Genomic DNA, 26,612 nt, shown 5'->3' with positions numbered 1-26,612 from the left:
GCCTGACCAGTGATTCCCAGGTTATCACGGAGACGGTTGAGCAGGATGGTATGGTTGACAGTATCAAAGGCAGAAGAGAGATCAAGCAAAATGAGAACACAAGGAATATTAGAATCAAGGTTCGAGAGCAGGTCCCCACGGATGTTCAGGAGAGCAGTTTCCGTGCTTCTGGCGGCTCAGAAGCCAGACTGATGGTCATGAAGACTACCAACAGATTCAGCATGGAGATTAAGCTGGGAGATGGCCAGTTTCTCCAGGAGCTTGCCCGGGAAGGGAGTGATAGAGATTGGGCGATAGTTAGCTGGGCAGGAGGGGTCGGAAGAGGGTTTCTTAAGAAGGGGTGCACAAGGGAGTGCTTGAGGGGGGATGGGAAGACTCCAGAGGCGAAGGAGTGATTGCAGAAGTCAGCCAGGGCAGGGGCCAAGGAGTCAATGTGGTCCTTGATGGTTTTGGAGGAACAGAGGTGGACCTGTTTTGACGAGACTTTCATAGATCGGACTTGTCTCGAAATCTCGTCAGCAGAAAAAAGGGGAACGGCACATCACCACCGCCAGCGCCTTGCAGGATCACGCACCACACACTGGTCCTAACAGTGCCTCAGAGGATCAACAGGACATGGAGGCCACACAGCCCTGCCCCCACACTCCCCCAGACATACTCACAGCACCTGACCAGTCTACCTTCCAGGGTCAGCTAAACACCTCACAGGGTCCAGCAAGGGCCCTCTGCTCTTACCCCACCACCCAGAGTCTCACATCACCACAGCCAGCGCCTTGCAGGATCATGGACCACACACTGGTCCTAACAGTGCCTCAGAGGATCAACAGGACATGGAGGCCACACAGCCCTGCCCCCACCCTCCCCCAGATATACACATAGCACCTGACTAGTCTACCTTCCAGGGTCAGCTAAGCACCTCACAGGGTCCAGCAAGGGCCCTCTGCTCTTACCCTACCACCCGGAGTCTCACATCACCACAGCCAGTGCCTTGCAGGGTCACGCACCACACACTGGTCCTAACAGTGCCTCAGAGGATCAACTGGACATGCAGGGCCACATAGACCTGCCCCCACCCTCCCCCAGATATACTCACAGCACCTGACCAGTCTACCTTCCATGGTCAGCTAAGCACCTCACAGGGTCCAGCAAGGGCCCTCTGCTCTTACCCCATCACCCAGAGTCTCACATCACCACAGCCAGCGCCTTGCAGGATCACGCACCACACACTGGTCCTAACAGTGCCTCAGCGGATCAAAAGGACATGCGGGGCCACACAGCCCTGCCCCACCCACAGAACATGCATCCCTACACAGCACTCAACAGAGCCATTCAAGCGCCTGAAAGCCCCATTAGGCACTCTGCTCTAACAACACTACACAAAGTCTCACTTCACCAAAGCCACTACCTTGCAGATCACACAGCTCCTAACAGTACCTCTGGGGTCCTCCACCTAATGTTCTTAGCAGCCTTCACCTTACTGACAGTTCCTTCAGGCTTCAAAGGTGGGAAGTGACCTGGTCAGTCTTTGGCCAGTGGTAGTCACAGTCTGATTGTGTGCAAGAACACAGGTTCTGCTGATCTCCATTACTGTGTCTTTATAGATACGGATCATTTTTAATTTTCACCTCGCGGGCTGGAAATCACAGGTTCTTCTATTTTTTTTACCATAGTTTTCTTAAATATTTGCATGTCCAGTTTAGAGCACATGAACAGCCAGCCCGCCACTAAGCAATGAGTGTCCTAAGGCACTGCCCGCCTTCAGATTCTTTTCCCGCCCATTGACACAGGCATCCCTGGAGACTGCTCCAGCTTCGCTGCTTCGGGATGTCTGGAAGTGTGATTTGTACAGGAAACTTGGGGTTTTGGTTGTCAGGGTGCACCAGAGCTCCAGGGGCCAGGTTAGTTCATGCTTGTCAGCTGCCTGTAGTTCTGAAACCGGTGTGAGGTGTCTGTGATGAAAGAAGATGGGGTGGGAGGACCCACACACGTTTTGTGTCTACTGCCTTCATCCCTTTCAGGATGATTTTTGTCAGCTGTTGAAATGGGTCCACCAGAATGAGGCGGGGTGGGCCACGGAGATTTCTGGTGTGGCGGCATAACGTAAGAGGCCAGAAGCCCCTTAGAAATCCTTAGAAAAACTAAAGTGCTGGTGGGGGGAAGGATGCAAGGAGATGTATACAGGCAAGGTCATTCGTCTGCCCCTTCCCTCTAGGACTGCGTCTGAGGACTCTGCACTGAAGGAGGCCGAGTACCTGCTCCAATTGGGATCAAGATCTCTCAGCAATGTCTACACCATTTGTGATTTTCTACAAATTCCCTCCACAGGCCATGCTGAAGTTCTTCGCGATTTGCATTTCTGTGCACACATTGGCATTCCAGTGAAGCCCTCTGTACATGCCAGTAGCATGGGAAGTGGTGCCAATGGAGCACTTAGAACAGCTGACGGGGAGCGGGAGGTGAATCAGAGGGTATAGGTTCTATCAAGGTGGTTGCAAAGAAGACAGGGAGTGTATTCAAGTGACTCTCAAATGAAGATGAAAAGAGAGCACAGATCTGTTGCGTACTGCAAGCATTAGACAAGTTCATTGTGTAAAAGACTGTCAAGAGGGTGCCCTTGCGCAGGGAGACTGTGATCTGGCAAATCTGTGTGCTTTGCATCTAATGGATGCTTACTTTCATCAGCCAAAAGCTCCTTTCACAGCAGTACTAGTTTAAATTGTTGCCTTTTAGAATTTGGTAAGGGCCAAAGGTTTTCTTAAAATGCCTTGCTCTTGTGGCAGTTAATTCGAGAAGGATTGTGTTGCGCTTGAAGCCTTTGACAAAGCCACCAGCCTTGTTCTGGTGACATCTAATATGGAGACCAAAAAGACTAGTTACCTCACCAAGATATGGATGAGGGATCCAGTTGAGGTATATGGGGGACCCACTAGTCAACCCCACTTAGTCTCCGTCACATGGTATGAGGCAACACAAGTCGAGGAATGACATCCCAGCAGAACCGGCACTGCCTGCACACTCGGCTCCTTTTAAATGGATACAGAAATTCCATGCAAGTCTGCAGAGGGGAAGAGGGGGGCCTGAATTGGCACAGGAAACTCAACAAGCCGTCAGTCAGCCATCACACAAACCCTCAACTCTCATACAGTTTGGAAGAGATAAGCTAAGGGGGTGTACCCTGTGGCAGGATCAAGGAGTGACATCCAGAGATCAGACCACCCAAGTGGAGGGACTAGTAATCACCAAGTCCCACATAAAAACTGGAAGCCATCCTCAGGGGTGGGGTGTACCAGCCAATCCTCACCCCAGCTGTCCGAAGTAACACACCTGAGTCCCCTGGAAGGCAGGACCAGGATGTGGCGGGCAGAGAAGTCCCACATCATGGCTATATGCTATTCCCAAGGCGGAGCCCAAGAGCCAATACCCATCCCAGCTAGCACACCTGTATCCTCTTCCACTAGAGAGGGTCTGGAAGGTGGCCTCATTATAAAAGGTCCCAAGCTCAGATAGTTGGTATGGCTGTTTGGAGGTAGGAAGTCATTGTTTACTAAAGGAGCTGGCCAGAGTAAAATAGAAGGAGTTGGACAAATGAGTTTGGAGAAGGAATCAGGAGGGTAAGAGATTGGAGGCTAGAGGGGGAGAGACTTCCCTCTAAAATCTTGGACTATTTAAGGAGTTGGTGCGTGAGAATAAGGAAAAGGTTGTGAGAGTAATGAGGATTGGGGTGAATTTTAGAGATAGCTTGAGTAAGATCTGGAGTAGTGGTTTGGTGATAGTAAGGACGAAGCTGAAGAGATTAAAGAGAAGGCTGGTGTGACTAAGAAGGAGCCTGGTGAATATCTTGAGGTTTGGCCGATCAAGTGGGATATAGGCGAGCCTTTGAAGGAGGAGCTGGTTGAATATCATATCTGGAGGAACTTGGTGAGATTGAGGGGGTATGGGCAATATTTTGAAGGAGGAGCTGGTTGAATATCATATCTGGAGGAACTTGGTGAGATTGAGGGGGGATGGGCAAGATTCTGAAGCAGGAGCTGGTTGAATATCATATATGGAGGGACTTGTTGAGATTGAGGGGGTATGGGCAAGATTTTGAAGGAGGAGCTGGTTGAATATCATATCTGGAGGGACTTGGTGAGATTGAGGGGGTATGGGCAAGATTTTGAAGGAGGAGCTGGTTGAATATCATATCTGGAGGGACTTGGTGAGATTGAGGGGGTATGGGCAAGATTTTGAAGGAGGAGCTGGTTGAATATCAAATCTGGAAGAGGTTGGTGAGATCAGGGGTAATATAAGCACGCTTTTGAAGGAGGAGCTTGGTGACATTGAGGAGGGAGTTGGTGTGAATAAAGAGGAGGGTGCTGAATATCTGTGGGAGGAAGATGGTGAGGTGAAAAAGGCAATTGGTGAGAGTGAGGGGGGGGGGGGTTGCTTCCAAGGAGAGGATTGTATTTTTGGCAAATGTGTACCACAAAGGTAGCCGAGTATTAAAAGCAACATACGTGCCTTGTGCCTTGAATGAATTCCACACCACTGTGATACAGGAAGGCTTAATTTCTCACTTAGATCTGGTGAGCGCGGCTCTGCAAGTGGGTTTACATTCTGTGTCCTGTAGCGACTGTGGAAATGTGGAAATGTTTGCAGCACAGGGTGCCTTGACTCTCGACACTTGAAGCACACCTGAAGGGGATGTGGCATATTCTTGTTAAAGGTGACAATCCCTCTATCAGGGTGTGGTGATGTAGAATGGAGGTCATTGAGGAATGCGTCAGTGGGCTATAGCCTCGGTTCTTTTGGTTGTAGTTCCAGATAGCTCGGGGGCTACTGTGTAGAGTTGCTCTCAAAATTGGTGGAAAAAACATATCTCTTATGCCCAACGGGTTCCGGTGCTGTGCAGGTTGCCCAGGAAGTTTTGCTTCTGCCAAACTGCAGTTATTGCCCGGCATGTTTAGGGCAAACACACATGTTGCGACCTGGATGCTTTTTGGGACGGCCTCTCCTCAGCAGGCTAGCGCCCGGGGACGAGACCATAGGGACAACAACATCTTGTGAAATCAGAGACTTCATTGCGGTGTCTGTCATGACAAAGAAAGAAGGTACGTGCAGGGAACAGGCTCCTTGGGTTCAATCCATGCATGAGGGGTCATAGACAGCGCAAGGGACCCGAGAGAACTAGAGCCATACCCCATAGGGGTGCACAGAAGGGCGGATTCTCAGCACACCCCGAATCTATATGGAGAGGAACAGGTATGGGAGCACTTCAACCCCTAACTGCGCAAGCCAAGGATGCCGGGCATGGGAGCGTCCTCCTGGCCACTCATGGTGAGTGAGCACACCATAATAGAGCCCAGCAAGAATTCCAGAAAAGGAGGCAGCATTCATCCCATGCATGGGAAGTCTGTCAGGGGAAAGGAGATGCCTAAACCATTGAGCGCAGTAGGAACGGGACAATGTATCAACTACTGTCAGCAGAAGCTCCTCACTCACTCAAGGGCCTGCATGTGCGTATTGCGTGAATGGGAAACTAGTCTCGGCAGCACAGGGCTGAGCCCCAGACATGAAAGTGGGCCACCAACTCATGGTGAGCACGGGGCTCCAAGAATGCAGATAACTGCACCAACGACCACACACATTCTTTAGAGCCAAGGATCGAGAGCTCAGCCTCGACCGGGATCTGTGCCTGAAGGTGCCTTCTTGGCTCCCGTTTCAAGGGAACAACCCTACCATTAGCCAGAGCATGCAAGCCTGGCCCCAACAATCCATATGCAATTGCCAACTCAGACATTTCAAAGTTTATGGGTGCTCAGACCGTGCTCCATTTGAGACATAGTTCTCTTGAATTCTGACATGTCTATCTTTGGAGGTGCATTTTAATCTAGCTGTAACTTGAGCAGAGAGGTTGTCGGTGATGCAAACTTCATCAGCGCACATTGTAGGGAAGTAACCCTCATTGTGTGCTTCCAGTGGTGTCAGGCTTCCATCTGAAGCATAGCATCCCTTCGCCAGTGACTACAAGTACTGGAGCCTGGTTACTAATGCTCTTCCTGCTCTAGATGGAAAAATGACTACTTAGAAAGGACTAAGGCTCTCAGACATTTTCATCAGTTGTTTTGTGTCTTATTCAACTCAGAATAAAGGACAAGCTATTTCAGAACAAGTCGTACCTAGCGGAATTGTGTATTGTTTAAAGTTCTCCTTTGGAAAAGCAAGAAGACTGTTACCAAAACGTGTAACTTCTCATTCAACTAGAGGCAACACTACAAACTTGCGACTTCTTTGCAAATACATTTCTCCAGGAGAAATATACTTTGTTCTGTAAGCACTACTGTCAGGACACGACCGCGCAAGCGGATGCACTGGCTGGTCAGACCGTGCAGAGGAGTGTGTTTCAATGAGAGGCCTCCTACTCTCCATCCCAAATATGGAAACAATAATGTGCCACACATGCTTATTTAATGTGTTGAGGTACATCTGGATTGCTTCCATTATTAAATAATCAACTATCTTCAAAGTTATGTGCATTTGTAAAAGACCGAATAATGAGTTGAAATGTTTCTTACCTGTGGGTCTAGATCTCTAGCATGTGTGTCAATTCTAGATGCTTTGACGGGCAGGTAGAACATCAGCCTATCTCTGCGTTTCCAGAACTGGCACTCTGACACAGAATACCGTAGAAGAGGTGTTTGGTGGACAGACTAAAATAGAATGTATCAAGGTGGTGCCTCCAAATGTCAGGCCGTAATGTGAGGGAAGGGACTAGCCTTGCTCTAAAGAATGGGTTCTTTGCTCCAAATGTGGGCTGTCCCCCTTCCCTCCCAGGGAAAAAGCAAGTGAATAGTCAACACAGAGAAGAACATTGTCGTACAAGGATCTCTGTTTGGCTCCCGTCCAGCTCCCGTCCAAGCCAGATCCATCATGCACTGTAAAACCAGAATCTTTGTCTTCGGCTTGTGGAATTCCAGGGACTCCTGAACCTGCGCGAGTAGGCCTGTTTGCTTTGGGTTGCTCCGTTGCTGGATGTTCAGCACATGCCACAGTTATAGAGCTACTTCCAAATGGTCCAAGTACCTGCCAAACCTCTTTAGCATAAAATACTGCTCCCAGGCTTCTGGGCCATTGGTCAGGCCACTGCTCTCCTCTCTTTTCGGTGGCTTTGTCCCAGGAGTCACCCTCACCAGCCCTTTGAGGAAGTTTCACTGACTTGTTCCTCCAGCCACCATGAATGTCTCCCCTGAACAACTCTGGCTCGCTGGAACCTGCAGATCCAGCCTGCTGCTCAGGTTTGTGGCAAATATCTCCCCCTCTCTCTGGGACTTTGCTTTTCTAGCTGTTCCTATGGGGTTGACTTTTGCCAGCACAGAGATTGCAACCCCCTTCAACTAGACAACCTCCCCGTAGACATGATACCTCCTTCTCAGCACAACTCCCTTTTCCTAGCCTTAAAACTCCTCCTCCAATCTCCTGCATGACCAATAAGCATCTATCTCTCCAACAAGCTCTCCTCTCTCCTGTAAACACTCCACAGCAGCACCTACCTGGGAAGCCCACCCCGAGGCACTTTCAAGGGCTGCTTTTTTATCCTGATTGCCTTTCCCTTAGGTGGAGTCTAGCAGAACTTGCTGCACCTGGGAGTTGAGGGCTGGCTTGGTATTGGATTGGCTCATGTGCTTAGGGTCAGGTGGTCTTATAGAGTCTGCTCCTAAAGTTATTGTAAGGCCAGGCACCATTTGGATTTCAAACTTTGCTTGACTATGTTACAACTGCCCTCCTCTCCCCTAGAAGCTGTGGTGAGAGAATCCAATGCATTAGACTCACTATGAGAAATCCTACTTCACCTTGACATGCATGAGTGTTGAGGATAACCTTGAATCCTTACAATGTCTCTTCATTTTTAAGGCCTGCAGCCTGGATCCCTTAAAGCGGCATACATGCTTTTTGATCCCAGGTGGCATTCTTTGGGTGACTGGAAGGGACAACCTCTCTAGAATCTAGTAAGGACAGATAAGACTAACCGCCTGATCTTTATAGGGAAGTCCTTCTCCATGGCTATTAATGGGGTTCGTAGGTAAACTCATGTGTCAAGTTCCTCGCTCACCCTAGTAAGGCAGCATGGGTGATGCCGGGTCGCCTGTTCACCTCCTCAGATTCCATCATCCTCTAGCTTGGGGTTGCACTCAGCCCCTATCACCACTCTGCTGCTTGTTCCCGGGTTCAAAGTGAGAACTTGGTCACAGTGCACAAATGGCTGCCCTCCTTCCCAAGGAGGCTGCTGGTGGGGCTATGTTTGGCTTAACCTGTGGCAAAAATCTGATAGCGAATATGTGGGTTCGGAAAAGAGGTAATCAGCAGCAGTTGGTGAGTGGCTGGAAGGCGCGTGCAAATGATCACAAGAGGACATGCATCTATTTACGTAGGCTATGGTTAAACAATAGGAAAAGGTTGGCTTTCCATATTGAAGAGATTTTAAACGTTCTGGGGATTCCCAGGATAAGCGTTAGACCAATTCAAAAGTATGTCAATCTGTAAAATACACCAATACTGGAGATCTGTGTTCAAACCCTCCAGCGAAAGACCGACTAGACATCAGTTTGGATCCCAGCTGTTATTTTGATGATAATATGATTTTGGGCAGAAAGGCCTTTTCTTCTGTTATTAATATGTTTTGGGCAAGCCAGCAGTTCCTTCTTATCTCACTCTGATGTTTGAAAGTACGGCTCTGTTGTCTCGCTCGCAATACCGGCAATTCCTAAACATTTGGGAAGCAGGTAGAGCGAGACAACAGAGCCTTGCTTCCAGAAGAACTTGCAGACTATGTAGGAGGGAGAGCAAAGATTAGTAGGTCTGAATCACTTTGAAATTCTCCTTTTCCTCTGACCTAGGTCTGCTTTTTGGGTCCAAGGCTGCTTCTTCTCTTAGTTTGACTTTGGGCAGTTCTTTACTTTCTTAGCTGTTAATTGTGCAAATCGTCTGCTGTCCGATTGGTGGGATATTTCTACCCCTCCTATAGAGTGACAGACTCTGAATTGCCTCTTCACTACTCCCCGTAGGTTGTATCAGCTGTCGAAAGCTGGAAAACTCTGTGTCCCTGCCATGAATGTGAACGACTCAGTCACCAAACAGAAGTTTGATAACCTGTACTGCTGCCGAGAGTCCATTTTGGATGGGTGAGTGTGGGCTGAGGCCCTTTTAGGGCACCTTTGCTATATTCAGATGTTGCAAGCTCCGTTTCACCCTTATATATTCGTCTTCTCCAGGCTGAAGCGGACCACCGATGTGATGTTTGGCGGGAAGCAAGTGGTCATTTGCGGGTATGGAGAGGTGCGTTTCTGCTCTTTCTCTGCCTTTCATCCTCTCACTCTCGCTGCAGTTTCATTATGTTTCTCTCTGAAGTGCTCTGTTTGTTTCCATTGAGTAGTTTACATCGGATCTCCCCACTGATACTTTTACATTTTCTCGGCAGGTTGGAAAGGGGTGCTGTGCAGCTCTGAAAGCATTGGGAGCCGTTGTGTGTATCACAGAAATCGACCCCATCTGTGCCTTACAGGCGTGGTAAGACTGACAATGCTATCCTCCTGTACTGCCCATCTCGCTGTGATGAAGTAAGGTAGACTCCTGGATATACCATCTCTGTACCCTCTGTCTGCTGCAATGAAGGGTGTGTATCGCTTTGCCTCCTCTGGCCCTCCTCATCTCAGAGTGCCTCCATTCCTCCTCTCTGTCTTCAGCTTTGCCTCCTCTGGCCCTCCTCATCTCAGAGTGCCTCCATTCCTCCTCTCTGTCTTCAGCTTTGCCTCCTCTGGCCCTCCTCATCTCAGAGTGCCTACAATCCTCCTCTCTGTCCTCAGCTTAGCCTCCTCTGGCCCTCCTCATCTCAGAGTGCCTCCAATCCTCCTCTCTGTCCTCAGCTTTGCCTCCTCTGGCCCTCCTCATCTCAGAGTGCCTCCAATCCTCCTCTCTGTCCTCAGCTTTGCCTCCTCTGGCTCTCCGCATCTCAGAGTGCCTCCATCCCTCCTCTCTGTCCTCAGATTTGCCTCCTCCGGCCCTCCGCATCTCAGAGTGCCTCCATTCCTCCTCTCTATCCTCAGCATTGCCTCCTCTGGCCCTCCTCATCTCAGAGTGCCTCCATTCCTCCTCTCTGTCCTCGGCTTTGCCTCCTCTGGCCCTCATCATCTCAGAGTGCCTCCAATCCTCCTCTCTGTCCTCGGCGTTGCCTCCTCTGGTCCTCCTCATCTCAGAGTGAATCCCATCCTCCTCTCTGTCCTCAGCTTTGCCTCCTCTGGCCCTCCGCATCTCAGAGTGCCCCCCATCCTCCTCTCTGTCCTCAGCTTTGCCTCCTCTGGCCCTCCTCATCTCAGAGTGCCTCCATTCCTCCTCTCTGTCTTCAGCTTTTCCTCCTCTGGCCCTCCGCATCTCAGAGTGCCTCCAATCTTCCTCTCTGTCCTCAGCTTTGCCTCCTCTGGTCCTCCTCATCTCAGAGTGCCTACATTCCTCCTCTCTGTCCTCAGCTTTGCCTCCTCTGGCCCTCCTCGCCTCAGAGTGCCTCCATTCCTCCTCTCTGTCCTCAGCTTTGCCTCCTCTGGCCCTCATCATCTCAGAGTGCCTCCAATCCTCCTCTCTGTCCTCAGCTTTGCCTCCTCTGGCTCTCCGCATCTCAGAGTGCCTCCATCCCTCCTCTCTGTCCTCAGATTTGCCTCCTCTGGCCCTCCTCATCTCAGAGTGTCCCCCATCCTCCTCTCTATGTCCTCAAGCTTTGCCTCCTCTGGCCCTCCTCATCTCAGAGTGCCTCCATTCCTTCTCTCTGTCTTCAGCTTTGCCTCCTCTGGCCCTCCTCATCTCAGAGTGCCTCCATTCCTCCTCTCTGTCTTCAGCTTTGCCTCCTCTAGCCCGCCTCATCTCAGAGTGCCTCCAATCCTCCTCTCTGTCCTCAGCTTAGCCTCCTCTGCCCCTCCTCATCTCAGAGTGCCTCCATCCCTCCTCTCTGTCCTCAGATTTGCCTCCTCTGGCCCTCCTCATCTCAGAGTGCCTCCAATCCTCCTCTTTGTCCTCAGCGTTGCCTCCTCTGGCCCTCCGCATCTCAGAGTGCCTCCAATCCTCCTCTCTGTCCTCAGCGTTGCCTCCTCTGGCCCTCCGCATCTCAGAATGCCTCCATTCCTCCCCTCTGTGTCCTCAAGCATGGTGTAGGATAATCTGTCTTTACCACTTTAGTCTGAATCCATATTACTGTGCCACCTGCCCTCCCCCATCTACCCTCCATCTAAGTATACCACACTGCAGACTATATCAGTCTTTCTCTCTCCCTCTCATGGATCGATCCCGGAGTGGCAAACGCTGTCCTGTGTGTGGCTTCCCTGCTGCTCTTGATGTTTTGCTCCACAGACTAAGCTGGTATGAATGCCTTACCACCCAGAGATTTAGACTACGAAGATCAGATGGACTGAGCTTCATGGCCATTGCCGCCAATAATTTGAATGCCCTCCCACTGACTCTAAGATCGGAGCAATCCTACTGGGCTTTCCGTAAGCATCTCAAAACACTGTTATTCTCCAAAGGGGTGTAGAGGAGGTGCATCCTTCTAGAACTTGTCATACAGACACTCCATTTGCCTTACACGCTGCTCTATGTCTCTTCTCGACGTTGTAATGTAACTCCTGCACTAGCGCCTTGATGCCCTTGGGTTACGTGCGCTTTATAAATGATGAAATAAATAATTAATTGCGTGCTGGCAGCATTCTGGATCCTGATGCACATGCATGCGCATAGAGTGTTGCAGTGCAGCAGATTCCTCGTCGCCCTCCCATGATTGTGAGTAATCCACAACGTCAGGGAATGGAGGCACGCTGAGGATCGCACAAGTTTCTTCTCACTTTCCCTCATCATTCAAAGGGTTCTCCACACTGCAGAGCTCCCCAACAATTGCCCATTTTTCTGAGGACTAACGTCTTGCCTATACTCTGTACTCCTTTTACAACAGGCCTAATTTGGATGGCACCTGCCAGGGTAGGGTGGAGCATTCAGCAGATCCGTCTAGACATTATGCCCCCTTAATGGGACAGTGTTATAGGTCTGGTTCTCGTGAGAAGCGCCTACCAACTGTGCTGAATCGTGGGATCACGTCCCTTCTTGCCATGGGGGAGCTCTTACCTGTGAGGCTAGGGAGGGGAGACCGCTACCTGATATTCCTCCTAGGGGTGGTGAAAGCTGGAGGACCTCACAGGGAGAGACTTCCCTCAGGGGTTTGGTGACTCCCTTTCCCTCTTATCTTTGAGTCCCCGAAATCCCTAAGACCTTTAAGAAAAGCCCCTGACAGTGCCGCTATGTTATTGAGAGACTCCTCCTTTTCTTTCTATAAAACCCAGTTTACTGTCTTATGGAAATACTGTGAAGAAGAAGATCACAGGGGTTATGCAAACTACTCTTCCATGTGACTTCGAAAGTACTGAGAAGAGGTGGCTGGAGGAGGCCTGAAGAGTGCATCATCGATACAGATAAGGGACTTTGACATTGCGCTGGGGAGACCCCAGCTACCTACCATAAAAACAATCAAAGAACTGCCTGAAACCAGAGAGAAGCCAGCGTGAATACGCACCTGCCCGAGAAGCTGTAAACCCGGCCACTAAGACAGAAGACGGAGAAACGAGCACTCGGAAGAGGGCGGTTCTATGTAATTTTTCCACTTTTTGAAGGTCGCACATAAAAAAAGACTGATTTATTTCAGCCGATTATGTGCGGCCCTCATAAAGACGAAAATGTACATGCCTGAGGGTTTCTTTTTTTTTAATTCAGGGGGTTTCACCCCCCCAAACCTCACTTTGCACTTTACTGCCCTGCTCACCCAGCCCCCCACTGCATACACGCACAAACACAAAAACAATTGCATTTCCCACCTGCCCTTGCCCTTCTCAAACATTTGTTTTCTGACACACACTCACACACTCTCACACCTGGCCCTCCCGTGACTCCTCTCGGTCGAGCTGTGCCTGTCAGCCCCTGCGCGCTCTCGTGTGCATCGCAGGGGCTGAGAGTTCGCTTTAGAAAGACGGCTCTGTGCGGTCACAGAGCGGTCTTTCGAAATCAATCTTTTTTTAATTGATTTTTCAAAAGCTATATTTTGACTAAATACTGAGAGGAAATGGCTGGCAGGTCGGAAGAAGCCTCTGGAGCTAGAAGGAGGCCCAACCAATGCCGGTGGCAATCCAGTGAACGGTGGCATAATCTCAGCGAGGTGGATCGGTAGGTACCTTAACAACGCTGATACCGCTGAAACAAAGGCCCTGCAGAACCGAATCAGGTAGAGAGAAGCAATGAAATAGTGGCGACGAATGCAGAAGAGCAGCCCCAAAGTCCCAGGAAGAACAGACAACGTGGTCCCAGAAAGAAAGAGGTAACGCTAACCACCTTAGACCCAGAAGGGGGAGGATAACAAAAGCATCAAGAGGAATCTCCCTTGTCTCATTCATTGTTGTGAAGCCGATCAAAGCATCAAGAGGGATCTCCCTTGTCTCATTCATTGTTGTGAAGCTGATCAAAGCATCAGGAGGGATCTCCCTTGTTACAGTGGCGGTCGAGAAGTGGCAAGAGTGATGTCAGTGAGAAGCAGGGTCTTATATTGGGGGTCAGGTGTGTGTGTGTGTGTGTGTGTGTGTGTGTGTGTGTATATATGAAGATGTATGGGTGGGCGATGCGTGTGTGTGACTTTCCATGTTTTACTGGTATTTTCGGGCAAAGCCAAGTTCACGTGTGTCATTACCTGGCTAGACTGGCATTCTGGTACATTCTGGTACAGCCAGTCTAGCCATTGCTTACTGTGGCATGACATGTATTACTCGTCCTCCTTGATAAAGCAAGCATGATAAGTAGTGTTACCTCGCTGGACTGAGGTTTTGGTGTAGTGGCCTGTATATTTCTTACTGTAGCATGCCTTTTTATTAACTGAGCCTCTATGATGAAGCAAGGATGATAAGTGCTCTTATGGGTCTAGACTGGCATACATTGGAACAAGTTTGCACATGTTTTCTAATTGTGACATGTCACTTTTAATGGCCAAACCAACAGGAGTATTTTCTTACATAGGAGTACTGGCATATATTGGCAGTGCTAGCTTTGTTACTAGTGCCAGTAATGATACTATAAAAACACCTCAAACCGAACATGAGTATGGTCTGATATGGAAATACTAGCATATGTTGGTGGAGCCAGCATGGAAATGTAGTTACCCTACACCTTAAAAAAAATGATTGCAAACTGCCTGGCCTTTTACCCAACTTTTCACAGAGAGTGTGCTGTGTAATGCACCATTTTAACCCATTATTCAAAACATGTTCAAATGGGAGGAGGAAGAAACCCTCTAACCCCTCCAAACCCGTTTTCGTTAGTTCATGGAACCCCTCGCTATGCTCAGTTACTATTGCAAATTGGTGGCAAATATTTACACCCTCCAATAAAACAACTCACCAGCCACCACTGGGACCAGGCACCGCCCCCTTCTTTCTATGCTAGGTGAAACATTTAAGCTTTGATTAACAAACATGTTTACTTCTTTCACTTGACGCATGCCCCAGTAGCTGCATAATCATCATGGACATTGCGCACATGTGGTAGTTGGGCTGGCCCGGTATGTGGCGTGCCCTGTGGTTGGTTATTTGTTAAGGAGCTGGGGGCCTCAGCATGGCTCGCAGGGGGGCCCCCAAATGTGGTGCTACGCCACTGATTGGGCTCGGTTCACCTTGAACGCATTCAAGTGTAATGTGACTGGTTAAGAGGGGCTGCAAACTTGTCCAGGACCCTGCTCTGGTGCAACACGATTTAAGAAAATAAGTGTTGGACACAGAGTCTCACAAGTGAGAGCGCCATGGAGTGACCCACCCCTCCCCACTCAAACTCCTTGGAAAGGGATTTGTGGTTTGTGGAAGCTACATTCACGGGCCGGTCCTGTGGGGGTAATTAAATAACGCACCTCACTCATAGAGCTCTGAAAATCGTAGATGCATTGAGCCCCACTCTTGACGGAAGTGCAGCCCCACCCTCTTTACACCACCCAACCCTCACCCCGTTAAAAAAGACTGAAGAAGAGTCATGTATCAAAGCCTAGGACATTAAGGTGTTATGTTCGGCACTGGGTTGTGGGGGACAGCATGTGGTTGCTTGTCACATAGCTTAAAGATAAATGCACACGGAGACAGATGGCCGCAGCCTACACCCGCACAATAGGTTTCTTCTATCGTAGTGGTAGCTGACTCAAAAATACATTTATAACCAGGGAATTTTGGTGATACTAAATCCTGGTCAATTATTTAGTTTTCAGGCCTTGCTCGTGCAACATTTTGCTCCTGGGTAAACAGAATGCGCACGCCTGCCCATGTCAGTGCTTTTTTGGCTTGTTTAACATATCAATGCCACAGATAACGAGTACTTCTATGTCCATTGATCTATAGATGTTTCATACACTAGCTGTAGCCTGCATTAGAGATTCATTAGAGATTTCGGTTACCCTGTGACGTGTACTGCATTATGTGTATTTTACATATAGGCTCCACATCGAATCTGGAAAATTACATTCCTCAAATGTGTGATCGTGGACAAATCTCACCTCCCTCTATGCCATGGTTCTTATATGTGGCTGAAATTAGAGCGCCTGGAAACACGAGTGTTAGACGCATATGAAGGTCATGTGCCATCGCTTCCCGCAATGCCACTTGGGGCAGGGTAAAATTACATCACTTCCTGTGATGTCATCAGAGGTCAAGAGCCGTGTGATGTCACTTCCGCTACCCCTGGCATTTTGGTGAAATGACGTCCCTGGTGACAAGTGCATTGGGAGTAATCTTCCTTGTCTCAGTAATTGTTGTGAAGCTGATAAAGCATCAGGAGGGAGCTCCCTCGTTACAGTGGTTGGTGAAGAAGTGCTAAGAGTAACATTGTGAGTCAGAAGTGCATCAGGAGTGATCACCCTCGTCTAAGTAACTGTTGTGAAGATAACCAAAGCCTCTGGAGTAATCTGCCTTGTTTCATGGAATGTGGCTAAGGCAATCAAAGTGAAGTAAACCTCGAGAGTGATCTCTCGTGTCCCAGTACCAGTTGCGAAGTTTGTAAAAGTGTCATTGAACCACAGAAACCAGGAGGATGTGGAAGATTTAAACTAAATGTGAGAGAATCCTGCTGAGAGCTCGAGGCTTAATAAGAGTGGTTACCAGACATCCAAGTGAACCAGTAGATGGGAGGCCTTCTCCTGGTTATATACCACAGCGTGTTCACTTGGAAGCCAGAACAGAAACCTTTTAAGAAGTACAAGGCTTAATAAGAAGAAGTTGATTCAGAAACTATGGCAACTGTTGGCAAATATATTGTCAAGGCATTCAACCGTTGGACCCGGAGGAGAGAGGTATCCTCCTTGTATTCTATATCCTTGCGGAACATGAACTCTTAGTTAAGACTCTTGAACACAATCACCAAGCTGGATAGCAATGAACTAGGAGAAGGGAGTCCTTCTGATGTGCTGTATGTCGTTTGTCTATATAGTGGTAAGGCTGGAGTTAGGTCGTTTTGGACAGTTGGATAACCACCCTGACGATGAGCACCCGAGTTTTACTTAGTTACGTAGGGAATACCCTTTAGAATAGGGAGAGTTAGGCCTTTTTGCTTATTGTTTAATAAAGAAGTGTTTATACCACGCCACCCCTTTGTCCGACTCCTTCCTCCAGCACGCCATGCAACTCACAAAAGCATATTGGGATGAGTCATGGGATGCTGCTCACGCTGCTTTTGTGCCCAGCATCATGTGGCGGGCAGTAGCTCCCAGCTACCATGGTAACTCTACCCCAAGAGTCAGACCGAAGAGCCTGGCACATAAATCGACAGTAATAAAATGATGGCAGGGACGAGGACATTCCCAAGAGCATGGAGGAAAAGGGACTATGGACTAAGAGTACCCTTGTCACTCCGATAAATGTTTGTTATCTGAATTCTGGCAGAGTGTCACTGATTCCCATAGAGTACCTGAACGCTGGCAGAGTGTCACAGGTTCCCATAGAGTACCTGAATGCTGGCAGAGTGTCACTGATTCCCATAGAGTACCTGAATGCTGGCAGAGTGTCACTGATTCCATAGAGTACCTGAACACTGGCAGAGTGTCACAGATTCCCATAGAGTACCTGAATGCTGGCAGAGTGTAACTGATTCCCATAGAGTACCTGAATGCTGGCAGAGTGTCACTGATTTCCATAGAGTACCTGAACGCTGTCAGGGTGTCACAGGTTCCCATAGAGTACCTGAACGCTGGCAGGGTGCCACTGATTCCCATAGAGTACCTGAACACTGGCAGAGTGTCACAGATTCCCATAGAGTACCTGAATACTGGCAGAGTGTCACTAATTCCATAGAGAATCTGTGACACTCTGCCAGCGTTCAGGTACTCTATGGAATCAGTGACACTCTGCCAGCATTCAGGTACTCTATGGAATCAGTGACACTCTGACAGCATTCAGGTACTCTATGGGAATCAGTGACACTCTGCCAGCATTCAGGTACTCTATGGGAATCTGTGACACTCTGCCAGTGTTCAGGTACTCTATGGAATCAGTGACACTCTGCCAGTGTTCAGGTACTCTATGGGAATCAGTGACACTCTGCCAGCGTTCAGGTACTCTATGTGAACCTGTGACACTCTGGCAGCGTTCAGGTACTCAATGGGAATCAGTGACACTCTGCCAGCATTCAGGTACTCTATGGGGAATCAGTGACACCCTGCCAGCATTCAGGTACTCTATGGGAATCAGTGACACTCTGCCAGCATTCAGGTACTCTATGGGAATCTGTGACACTCTGCCAGTGTTCAGGTACTCTATGGAATCAGTGACACTCTGCCAGCATTCAGGTACTCTATGGGAATCAGTGACACTCTGCCAGCGTTCAGGTACTCTATGGGAACCTGTGACACTCTGACAGCGTTCAGGTACTCTATGGGAATCAGTGACACTCTGCCAGCGTTCAGGTACTCAATGGGAATCTGTGACACTCTGCCAGTGTTCAGGTACTCTATGGAATCAGTGACACTCTGCCAGCGTTCAGGTAATCTATGGGAATCAGCGACACTCTGCCAGCGTTCAGGTACTCAATGGGAATCTGTGACACTCTGCCAGTGTTCAGGTACTCTATGGAATCAGTGACACTCTGCCAGCATTCAGGTACTCTATGGGAATCAGTGACACTCTGCCAGCGTTCAGGTACTCAATGGGAATCAGTGACACTCTGCCAGCATTCAGGTACTCTATGGGGAATCAGTGACACCCTGCCAGCATTCAGGTACTCTATGGGAATCAGTGACACTCTGCCAGCATTCAGGTACTCTATGGGGAATCAGTGACACCCTGCCAGCATTCAGGTACTCTATGGGAATCAGTGACACTCTGCCAGCGTTCAGGTACTCTATGTAAATTGGTGACACTCTGCCAGCATTCAGGTACTCCATGGGAATCAGTGACACTCTGCCAGCATTCAGGTACTCTATGGGAATCTGTGACACTATGCCAGCGTTCAGGTACTCTATGGAATCAGTTACACTCTGCCAGCATTCAGGTACTCTATGGGAATCAGTGACACTCTGCCAGCATTCAGGTACTCTCATGGGAATCAGTGACACTCTGCCAGCATTCGGGTACTCTATGGGAATCAGTGACACTCTGCCAGCATTCAGGTACTCTATGGGAATCAGTTACACTCTGCCAGCATTCAGGGTACTCTATGGGAATCAGTGACACCCTGCCAGCATTCAGGTACTCTATGGGAACCTGTGACACTCTGCCAGCATTCAGGTACTCTATGTAAATCAGTGACACTCTGCCAGCATTCAGGTACTCTATGGGAATCTATGACACTCTGCCAGCATTCAGGTACTCTATGGGAACCTGTGACACTCTGACAGCGTTCAGGTACTCAATGGGAATCAGTGACACTCTGCCAGCATTCAGGTACTCTATGGGAATCAGTGACACTCTGCCAGCATTCAGGTACTCTATGGGAATCAGTGACACTCTGCCAGCATTCGAGTACTCTATGGGAATCAGTGACACTCTGCCAGCATTCAGGTACTCTATGGGAATCAGTTACACTCTGCCAGCATTCAGGGTACTCTATGGGAATCAGTGACACCCTGCCAGCATTCAGGTACTCTATGGGAACCTGTGACACTCTGCCAGCATTCAGGTACTCTATGTAAATCAGTGACACTCTGCCAGCATTCAGGTACTCCATGGGGAATCAGTGACACCCTGCCAGCATTCAGGTACTCTATGGGAATCAGTGACACTCTGCCAGCGTTCAGGTACTCTATGTAAATTGGTGACACTCTGCCAGCATTCAGGTACTCCATGGGAATCAGTGACACTCTGCCAGCATTCAGGTACTCTATGGGAATCTGTGACACTATGCCAGCGTTCAGGTACTCTATGGAATCAGTTACACTCTGCCAGCATTCAGGTACTCTATGGGAATCAGTGACACTCTGCCAGCATTCAGGTACTCTATGGGAATCAGTGACACTCTGCCAGCATTCAGGTACTCTATGAGAATCAGTGACACTCTGCCAGCATTCGGGTACTCTATGGGAATCAGTGACACTCTGCCAGCATTCAGGTACTCTATGGGAATCAGTTACACTCTGCCAGCATTCAGGGTACTCTATTGGAATCAGTGACACCCTGCCAGCATTCAGGTACTCTATGGGAACCTGTGACACTCTGCCAGCATTCAGGTACTCTATGTAAATCAGTGACACTCTGCCAGCATTCAGGTACTCTATGGGAATCTATGACACTCTGCCAGCATTCAGGTACTCTATGGGAACCTGTGACACTCTGACAGCGTTCAGGTACTCAATGGGAATCAGTGACACTCTGCCAGCATTCAGGTACTCTATGGGAATCAGTGACACTCTGCCAGCATTCAGGTACTCTATGGGAATCAGTGACACTCTGCCAGCATTCGGGTACTCTATGGGAATCAGTGATACTCTGCCAGCATTCAGGGTACTCTATGGGAATCAGTGACACCCTGTCAGCATTCAGGTACTCTATGGGAACCTGTGACACTCTGCCAGCATTCAGGTACTCTATGTAAATCAGTGACACTCTGCCAGCATTCAGGAACTCTATGGGAATCTGTGACACTGGCAGAGTGTCACTGATTCCCATAGAGTACCTGAACGCTGGCAGAGTGTCACTGATTCCCATAGAGTACCTGAACGCTGGCAGAGAGTTGCACATCGCATAGATGGTACCCGAATGCCGATAGTAAGTCTAATAGACACTCCGTCTTTTTCTGCAGCTCTAAGCCTGTGGGTGTGTAGCGCCAGCTCAGGAATGCTCAGGAATGCTGCTTCTCTGCTGCCAATGTACTTATGGTCTGCACTTTAAATGAGCCTGTTGCTGGGAGCAGGGCAAGGGCACAATTAAAAGAAAGCATTTGCTGTGCAAAACTGAAAGCGGTTACAAGACGTTATATGCCTCTGCAATGTTGGAAGACAACATTCAACAACATCAAACATTGTGTAGTATTTATTTTTGTATTACAATCAAAATAGCAGTACCGCTCATTAAAAAATCGATTTTTAAGATTTCAAATGTGACGGAACCACATGAACAGTAGCATGGGTTATGGATCGTGGGCGGGCAGCCCCGATTCAGCGGAGTCTGTGATCGCCTGGGGGGGATATGCTAACCGAGGTTCCCCACCCTGAGCAGAATAGCGGCACCTTGCGTGCAAGTGCTGCCCACATCAATGCGGCCTCTGGGCAAGGATTGGCATTCGTCATCCATCCAGGCCAGTGCCCGGCAATAGCTTGGAGATGACAGGACGGGCGCTGTGCCCAGAATGGGGTCCATGTTGCTGAGGTTTATTAAGAGAACAGTGGCCAAGCTCAGTGGGCTGAGGGGGTATGTTTCTCAATCTTATTGAAAGCATCTGGAGATGGGCCAGAGGTCGGTGGGCCAGTGTGTGGGTGGCCGAAGGTGCCCCAGAAGCTCGATCTCGCACCCCCTGGCCCCTTGGCACGTGGCCTCGTTTCCTCTGCCTTCTTGCTGCCTCTGCAGATGTGACTTCTCTTTGCGCGCAGGTGCTTGGGGTGGGTTCTGTTTTGCTCTCCCCCCTTTGAGGCCTCCTAGCGATGGGCAGGCGTCTTGCACGTGCACCCGTGCCCCGTGTGCTGCTGTTAATCCTTCTTCTCTCTTCTCTTCTCTTCTCTTGGCAGCATGGACGGGTTCCGAGTGGTGAAACTGAATGAGGTCATCCGACTGGTGGATGTAGTCATCACCTGCACAGGTAGAGTGGCCTGGGGTCTGAAAGTGGGGGGCGGGGGGTGTGTGGGGGGGGCTGATACTGTGTGGCAGTTCAAGTAGCACCACTAGACCCTTTGCAGACGCGGTGGCAGGATCACAGGAACCATGGACTCTCTGCGCAAAGGGGGGGGATGTCAGAGAGACGGGGCAGGAGGGGGTGCGCTATACAGCAGAGTGGAAATGTTTGCAGAAGACATACAGGTGTGTGGTGTGCAGGATACCGGTCCGCCAGCTAAACCTCCTTCTGCTGCCAAGCACGGCCCAGTCCATTCTGGCGCGCCTAGGTCACTCCATCCTCCATTCCCATAGGCTGTACATTTCCGCTTTTCTTTCTAAATTCTTTTTTAAATGCAAACGACACTTCTTTTTTCTCCGTGTCAGTGCGGAGCGCTCCTTCTGTTACCCATCCTGTCTTTCCCATCCCATCAGAGCACCCTCCTGATCCTTCCACTGTTGCTGATGAATGTTCCCCTCGCGCCCCCCGCTGGGCGTGTCATTTAGGGCCCCCACTAGCCACCCGTTTCATGTAGTCTGGCTGACTTGTGATCTGCCCCTGAATCTCCCGAGGGGACTTAGATGTGTGAGCCCACTGCCCGCTGGAGTGTAGACCGGAAGACCCCCTTGGTGAGTTATGCGTTGGCATGTTATGCTTTCACCTCTGACTTGAATCCCTTCTCTCTCTGTAGGAAATAAGAATGTAGTGACTCGGGAGCAGCTGGACCGGATGAAAAACGGCTGCATCGTGTGTAACATGGGGCACTCCAACACCGAGATCGACGTGGTGAGCTATACTGGCAGTGCCCAGGGTACCTCTCTCCCCTTACCAACCATCAAAACCCCGTGCCCTACGTAGGCTAGCCTCAGTATATGAGGAGCCAATAGGCTGAGCCTTAAGCCTGTGGTCGTTCGGTCACATCGAACCAGATAGGAACATCTGTTTTCCTCTTTTACTTCCCTTCTCGTCCATTAAGATTCACCAAATGTGCCACTCAACTGATTTAGGCAAAACTGAATATGAGAAATGCCATGAAGGTTTTCACGCTCAAAATTATCCCTGGAAAAAAGGTGCTGATGCAGATGCTGAAAAAGCACCATTTCGACCCCGGTATAATTGTTTTCTTTGATTTTTCGAGAATGCCGCACATCCCTCCCAATTTCAAGATCTGGTCACAAAAAATAGCTTTTTCATCTTCTCTGGAAGTTGCAATGCAAATACCCTGTTTTTTCAGCAATCATTTGAGGCATGGAAATGTCAATGAAAGTTTACCAAATTCAAAATGAGTGCACCAATCTCTCTCCCCATTTCAACCTGCTTTGCTCTCTTTCTCCCTCCCTCTGCCCCCTCTCTCTCCTTCCTTTACCCCTGGCGGGCGCCATGTCGTTATTGGGAGACGCTCTATTTTTCTCCTTCGTCCTCATTGAGGTGTCTGGCCCTGTCCCTCCCCCCTCTCTCTTTCCCTCCCTCTTGTTCTCTCTCTCTCTCTCTCTCTCTCTCTCTCTCTCTCTCTCTCTCTCTCTCTCTCTCTCTCTCTCACTCTCTATCTCTTTCTCTCTGTTTGCCCCCTCTCTTGCCCCCCCTACCCCTCTGGAGGTGTGCACTGCAATGACATTGAGGTGTGAGAGCCAGGACTGGAACCGTGCATGTGTTCCTCATCCCACACTGACATGCTCTGGCTCTGTCCCCCTCCACCCCCTCTCTCTTTCCCTCCCTCTCGCTTTCCCTCCCTCTTGTTCTCTCTCTCTCTCTCTCTCTCTTTCTCTCTCTCTCTTTCTCTCTGTTTGCCCCCTCTCTTGCCCCCCCTACCCCTCTGGAGGTGTGCACTGCAATGACATTGAGGTGTGAGAGCCAGGACTGGAACCGTGCATGTGTTCCTCATCCCACACTGACATGCTCTGGCTCTGCACGGATTTTAAGTCTCAGGATATCTGTGCAGGTATTGGGCTGGTGTGTGCAGGCACCTGCTGGGTTTGAATGACTTTCATTGGGAGGGTGGGGGGAGAGGCTTGATCCTTGTGGTCCACCTCAGGTGATGTTTCTAGTGTTTGATGTAAATGGCAGTAGGTGTGTTCTCATTCCTTTAATTTCATGAAACAAGTGTACACAATAAAACATCAAAGATATTGTTACAGAAAAACATATTATTACAGCCTCTCAACTACCCGTAAAAGAGACACTGCAAACATGAAAAATGAGTCCCTGTTGATCTACTTTAAAAGGACTGTACAGTCCCAGTGAAAACAAAGTGTCCATTGACCGGAGGAATATTGTCACTAGATTAGCCTTGGGATACTTGGAATCTAATAGGAGTTATAACTACATAAGTGTTTAGAATACCTCTGGTAAGGTGTGCAGTGTCTGAACCCCCTAATTCCTGCCATTAGAGCTGACCAAACTTACTCCCACTTCCGACACAATGGGCCTCATTACGAGTCATCCAGTCCGGAAAGAACGGGGGTGGTAAACTCGCCGCTGCCGGCTGATTCCGAGTCCTGCAGGGGGGAGGTGTCACTCCCGCAAGGTCTGACCGGGCGGGTGTAACACCACCCACCTGCAGGCAGACATGGAAACACCGGCACCATTACAGCATGGCGCCGGTGTTTCCACTTCCCCATTCCCATGGAGTCAGTCCTATGGGACTCCATGGGAATGGGGATTAACAGAATTCCGCCTCTGGAATTCCCGGGTCACAGGGGTCGTATTGCCCTGGTAATTCCGGGAATCACGGAGGCGGAATGGTAATACGAGTCTGGCGGTAACCTGCCGGTTTTTCTGGCTCGGTTACCGCCGGACTCGTAATGAGGCCCAATGTCATCAATTGGTTTAAAGACAACGACCACTAAATCCCGACGCCACCAGCAGCAGCACCCCACCTCCCTACCTTGTATATACCGTATATATCATAACTCTCGGTCACCCTACTCCGGACAGCCTCTGCCATCTTCTTTTGGGGGTATATTATGTATCTTCTCTGCATGTATCACACAGCATTGTACCCAAGCTGAGAATTTCCTTGCTACCTTTGTGCACCCTGATACCCCCGGGTCTGGCGTGCATTATAAATAATAAAACAAACAAGCATATCCTTACAACGTAATTAGAATGGTAGAAATCAATAAACGATAAGGTGGGGCTTGGAGGTGGGTAGCTATTAATTTGCATCTTTTGTCCGATGCAAATTTTAAGAATGGCAATAGGGCCCAGCTTGTTCTTGGAGTGTCGGCCCACAGCAAGTACGTCAGAGCCAGGTGACATGGTGTGAAGCCCTGCTCGCGTAATATTGGAGTTAGAGTCGTAGCTCTAATTGATGAGTAAGTCGGGCAAAAAAAGATAACACGTTAAAGGTCTTCAGTCAGAGCTTGGCAGAACAGACAGTGGTCTATATGAGGTTCTCCCTTGCATAGAGCGGAAACCGCTCTGAGATGGAGGCACTTCAATCTGGCTCTAGAAATGATAAGCCTCTGAGCAGGTGTCTTCTTTCGGTTTGTATGATGACGAAAGATTGCAGCCGCTGTAGTACGAAGCTTGGATTGCCACATTCCTGCAGTCTCTTGGTTAGAGTTGTGTGCCTGATTGTGTCAAAGGCGGCTGGTATGTCCAGTAGTACGAGGGCTGTTTGGCTGCTGTTGTCCATGTTAATTTTTTGGGTTGTCCCATATAGAGAGGAGTGCTGATTTGGGATTGGTCGTTAGCTGATTCATTTGCTCTCATGGGGCTGAAGCCGACTTGGGATTGGTCGTTAGCTGATTCAGTTGCTCTCATGGGGCTGAAGCCGACTTGGGATTGGTCGTTAGCTGATTCAGTTGCTCTCATGGGACTGAAGCCGACTTGGGATTGGTCGTTAGCTGATTCAGTTGCTCTCATGGGGCTAAAGCCGACTTGGGATTGGTCGTTAGCTGATTCAGTTGCTCTCATGGGGCTGAAGCCGACTTGGGATTGGTCGTTAGCTGATTCAGTTGCTCTCATGGGGCTGAAGCCGACTTGGGCTTGGTCGTTAGCTGATTCATTTGCTCTCATGGGACTGAAGCCGACTTGGGAGCCGACTTGGGATTGGTCGTTAGCAGTCGGAAGTATAAGGCTGGCATTATGTGGTTGAGAGGTTTTTTGTAAATACCCTGAAGCATTAACAGTGAATCCGTTCTGCACTACAATAGGGCAATCCTCCCAGCGAGTTATCATTGGCTAGCCTCAGGGCATACATAAAGGTGTGTCAATCAAACAGGGCGGGGGCTTCTCTGGGCTGCTCCAGGCTCTTCAATGCTGGAGTTTCTTCTGGACACAGCAGGGACCTGGGACCTCCACTCACCCTTCACTGGGTAGCGGAGGGGTACTTGTTGACATGCACATGTGACTTTGTCCATGCTCTGGAGCTCACCCCCTTTGGGCCTTGCCTCTAATTTAATGGTGAGTTATCTTTCAGGACCTCATTTCCCTGCTACACTATCCCCCCTGGCGGGTAGGGAAGATATACACCAGAAGAACCTGTTTCACAGCCCTGACTCATGACTAACACAATGCAAGACATTATGAAACATACACAATGTAACATTCACAGTAACCCACCGACAATAAATCCACATCCAGACTAAGCAAGAAAGAAACGCATGAAAGCCAGGAGCAATCATGGTCCCAAGACAGAACTATAGAGGCGAGGATGCCGATGGTCTGGTGAACCTGGGGGTTCCTCTCTGTACCTTCCCTGGGGGCCACATCAGAGAGCCGGTCTTGGCACCCATCCCCACTTGCCCACCGGCCCAAGGACCACACCAGTCCCATCAGCCAACCTCCAACATGGGACTTTCACTTTGCTTGGAGATTGGGCAAAGTCACAATGGGCATGACGGCAGTCCATGCCCAGTGGGCACTGTGGGTTTGTTCATTGTGCCTGGAGCTTGGGCAAATGCCCAATGGGCATCGTGGCAGTCCATACCCAGTGGGCACTGCGTGTGTTGACTGCGCCTGGAGCATGGGCAAAGGCCCACTGGGCATAGCAGCAGTCCATGCCCAGTGAGCACTGTGGGTGTGTTCACTGTGTGCGGACCATGGTCAAAGGCCCACAGGTCATGGTGGTTCACTATGCCCATGTAACGCTGAAAGCATACCCATAGTGAGCACAAGGAAGGGAAAGGTATTGGAATATCCATTTATAGTTCCGCTGCCATAATACATATCTTCAACTGAAAAAGAACCTTTGTTAAAAGGACATTGTGGTTAATCTTTTCTTATAGAAACGTCAGAAATTCTGTAAAAACAATTAGTTAAAATGATCTTATAGTTGCAATGCAAAACCTATA

General features: G+C 49.4%; 1 protein-coding gene across 1 annotated transcript in view; it reads left to right on the top strand.

Annotated features, from left to right (window-relative positions):
* Positions 1 to 26,612, top strand: part of AHCYL1 (adenosylhomocysteinase like 1) — a 444,591-nt gene that overhangs the window by 294,968 nt on the left and 123,011 nt on the right. The window contains exons 8-12 of the mRNA XM_069632975.1: positions 9,042 to 9,158; positions 9,249 to 9,312; positions 9,455 to 9,543; positions 21,233 to 21,303; positions 22,007 to 22,101. Of these exons, the coding sequence (XP_069489076.1) occupies positions 9,042 to 9,158; positions 9,249 to 9,312; positions 9,455 to 9,543; positions 21,233 to 21,303; positions 22,007 to 22,101 (436 nt within the window). The remainder of the gene's footprint in view (positions 1 to 9,041; positions 9,159 to 9,248; positions 9,313 to 9,454; positions 9,544 to 21,232; positions 21,304 to 22,006; positions 22,102 to 26,612) is intronic.

This window comes from Ambystoma mexicanum, chromosome 13 (genome assembly GCF_040938575.1).
Source record: "Ambystoma mexicanum isolate Mex_15411 chromosome 13, UKY_AmexF1_1, whole genome shotgun sequence".
NCBI classification, from domain to species: Eukaryota; Metazoa; Chordata; class Amphibia; order Caudata; family Ambystomatidae; genus Ambystoma; species Ambystoma mexicanum.
Note: the sequence above shows the minus strand (reverse complement) of the source record. Positions and strands in the feature narration are given on the sequence as shown.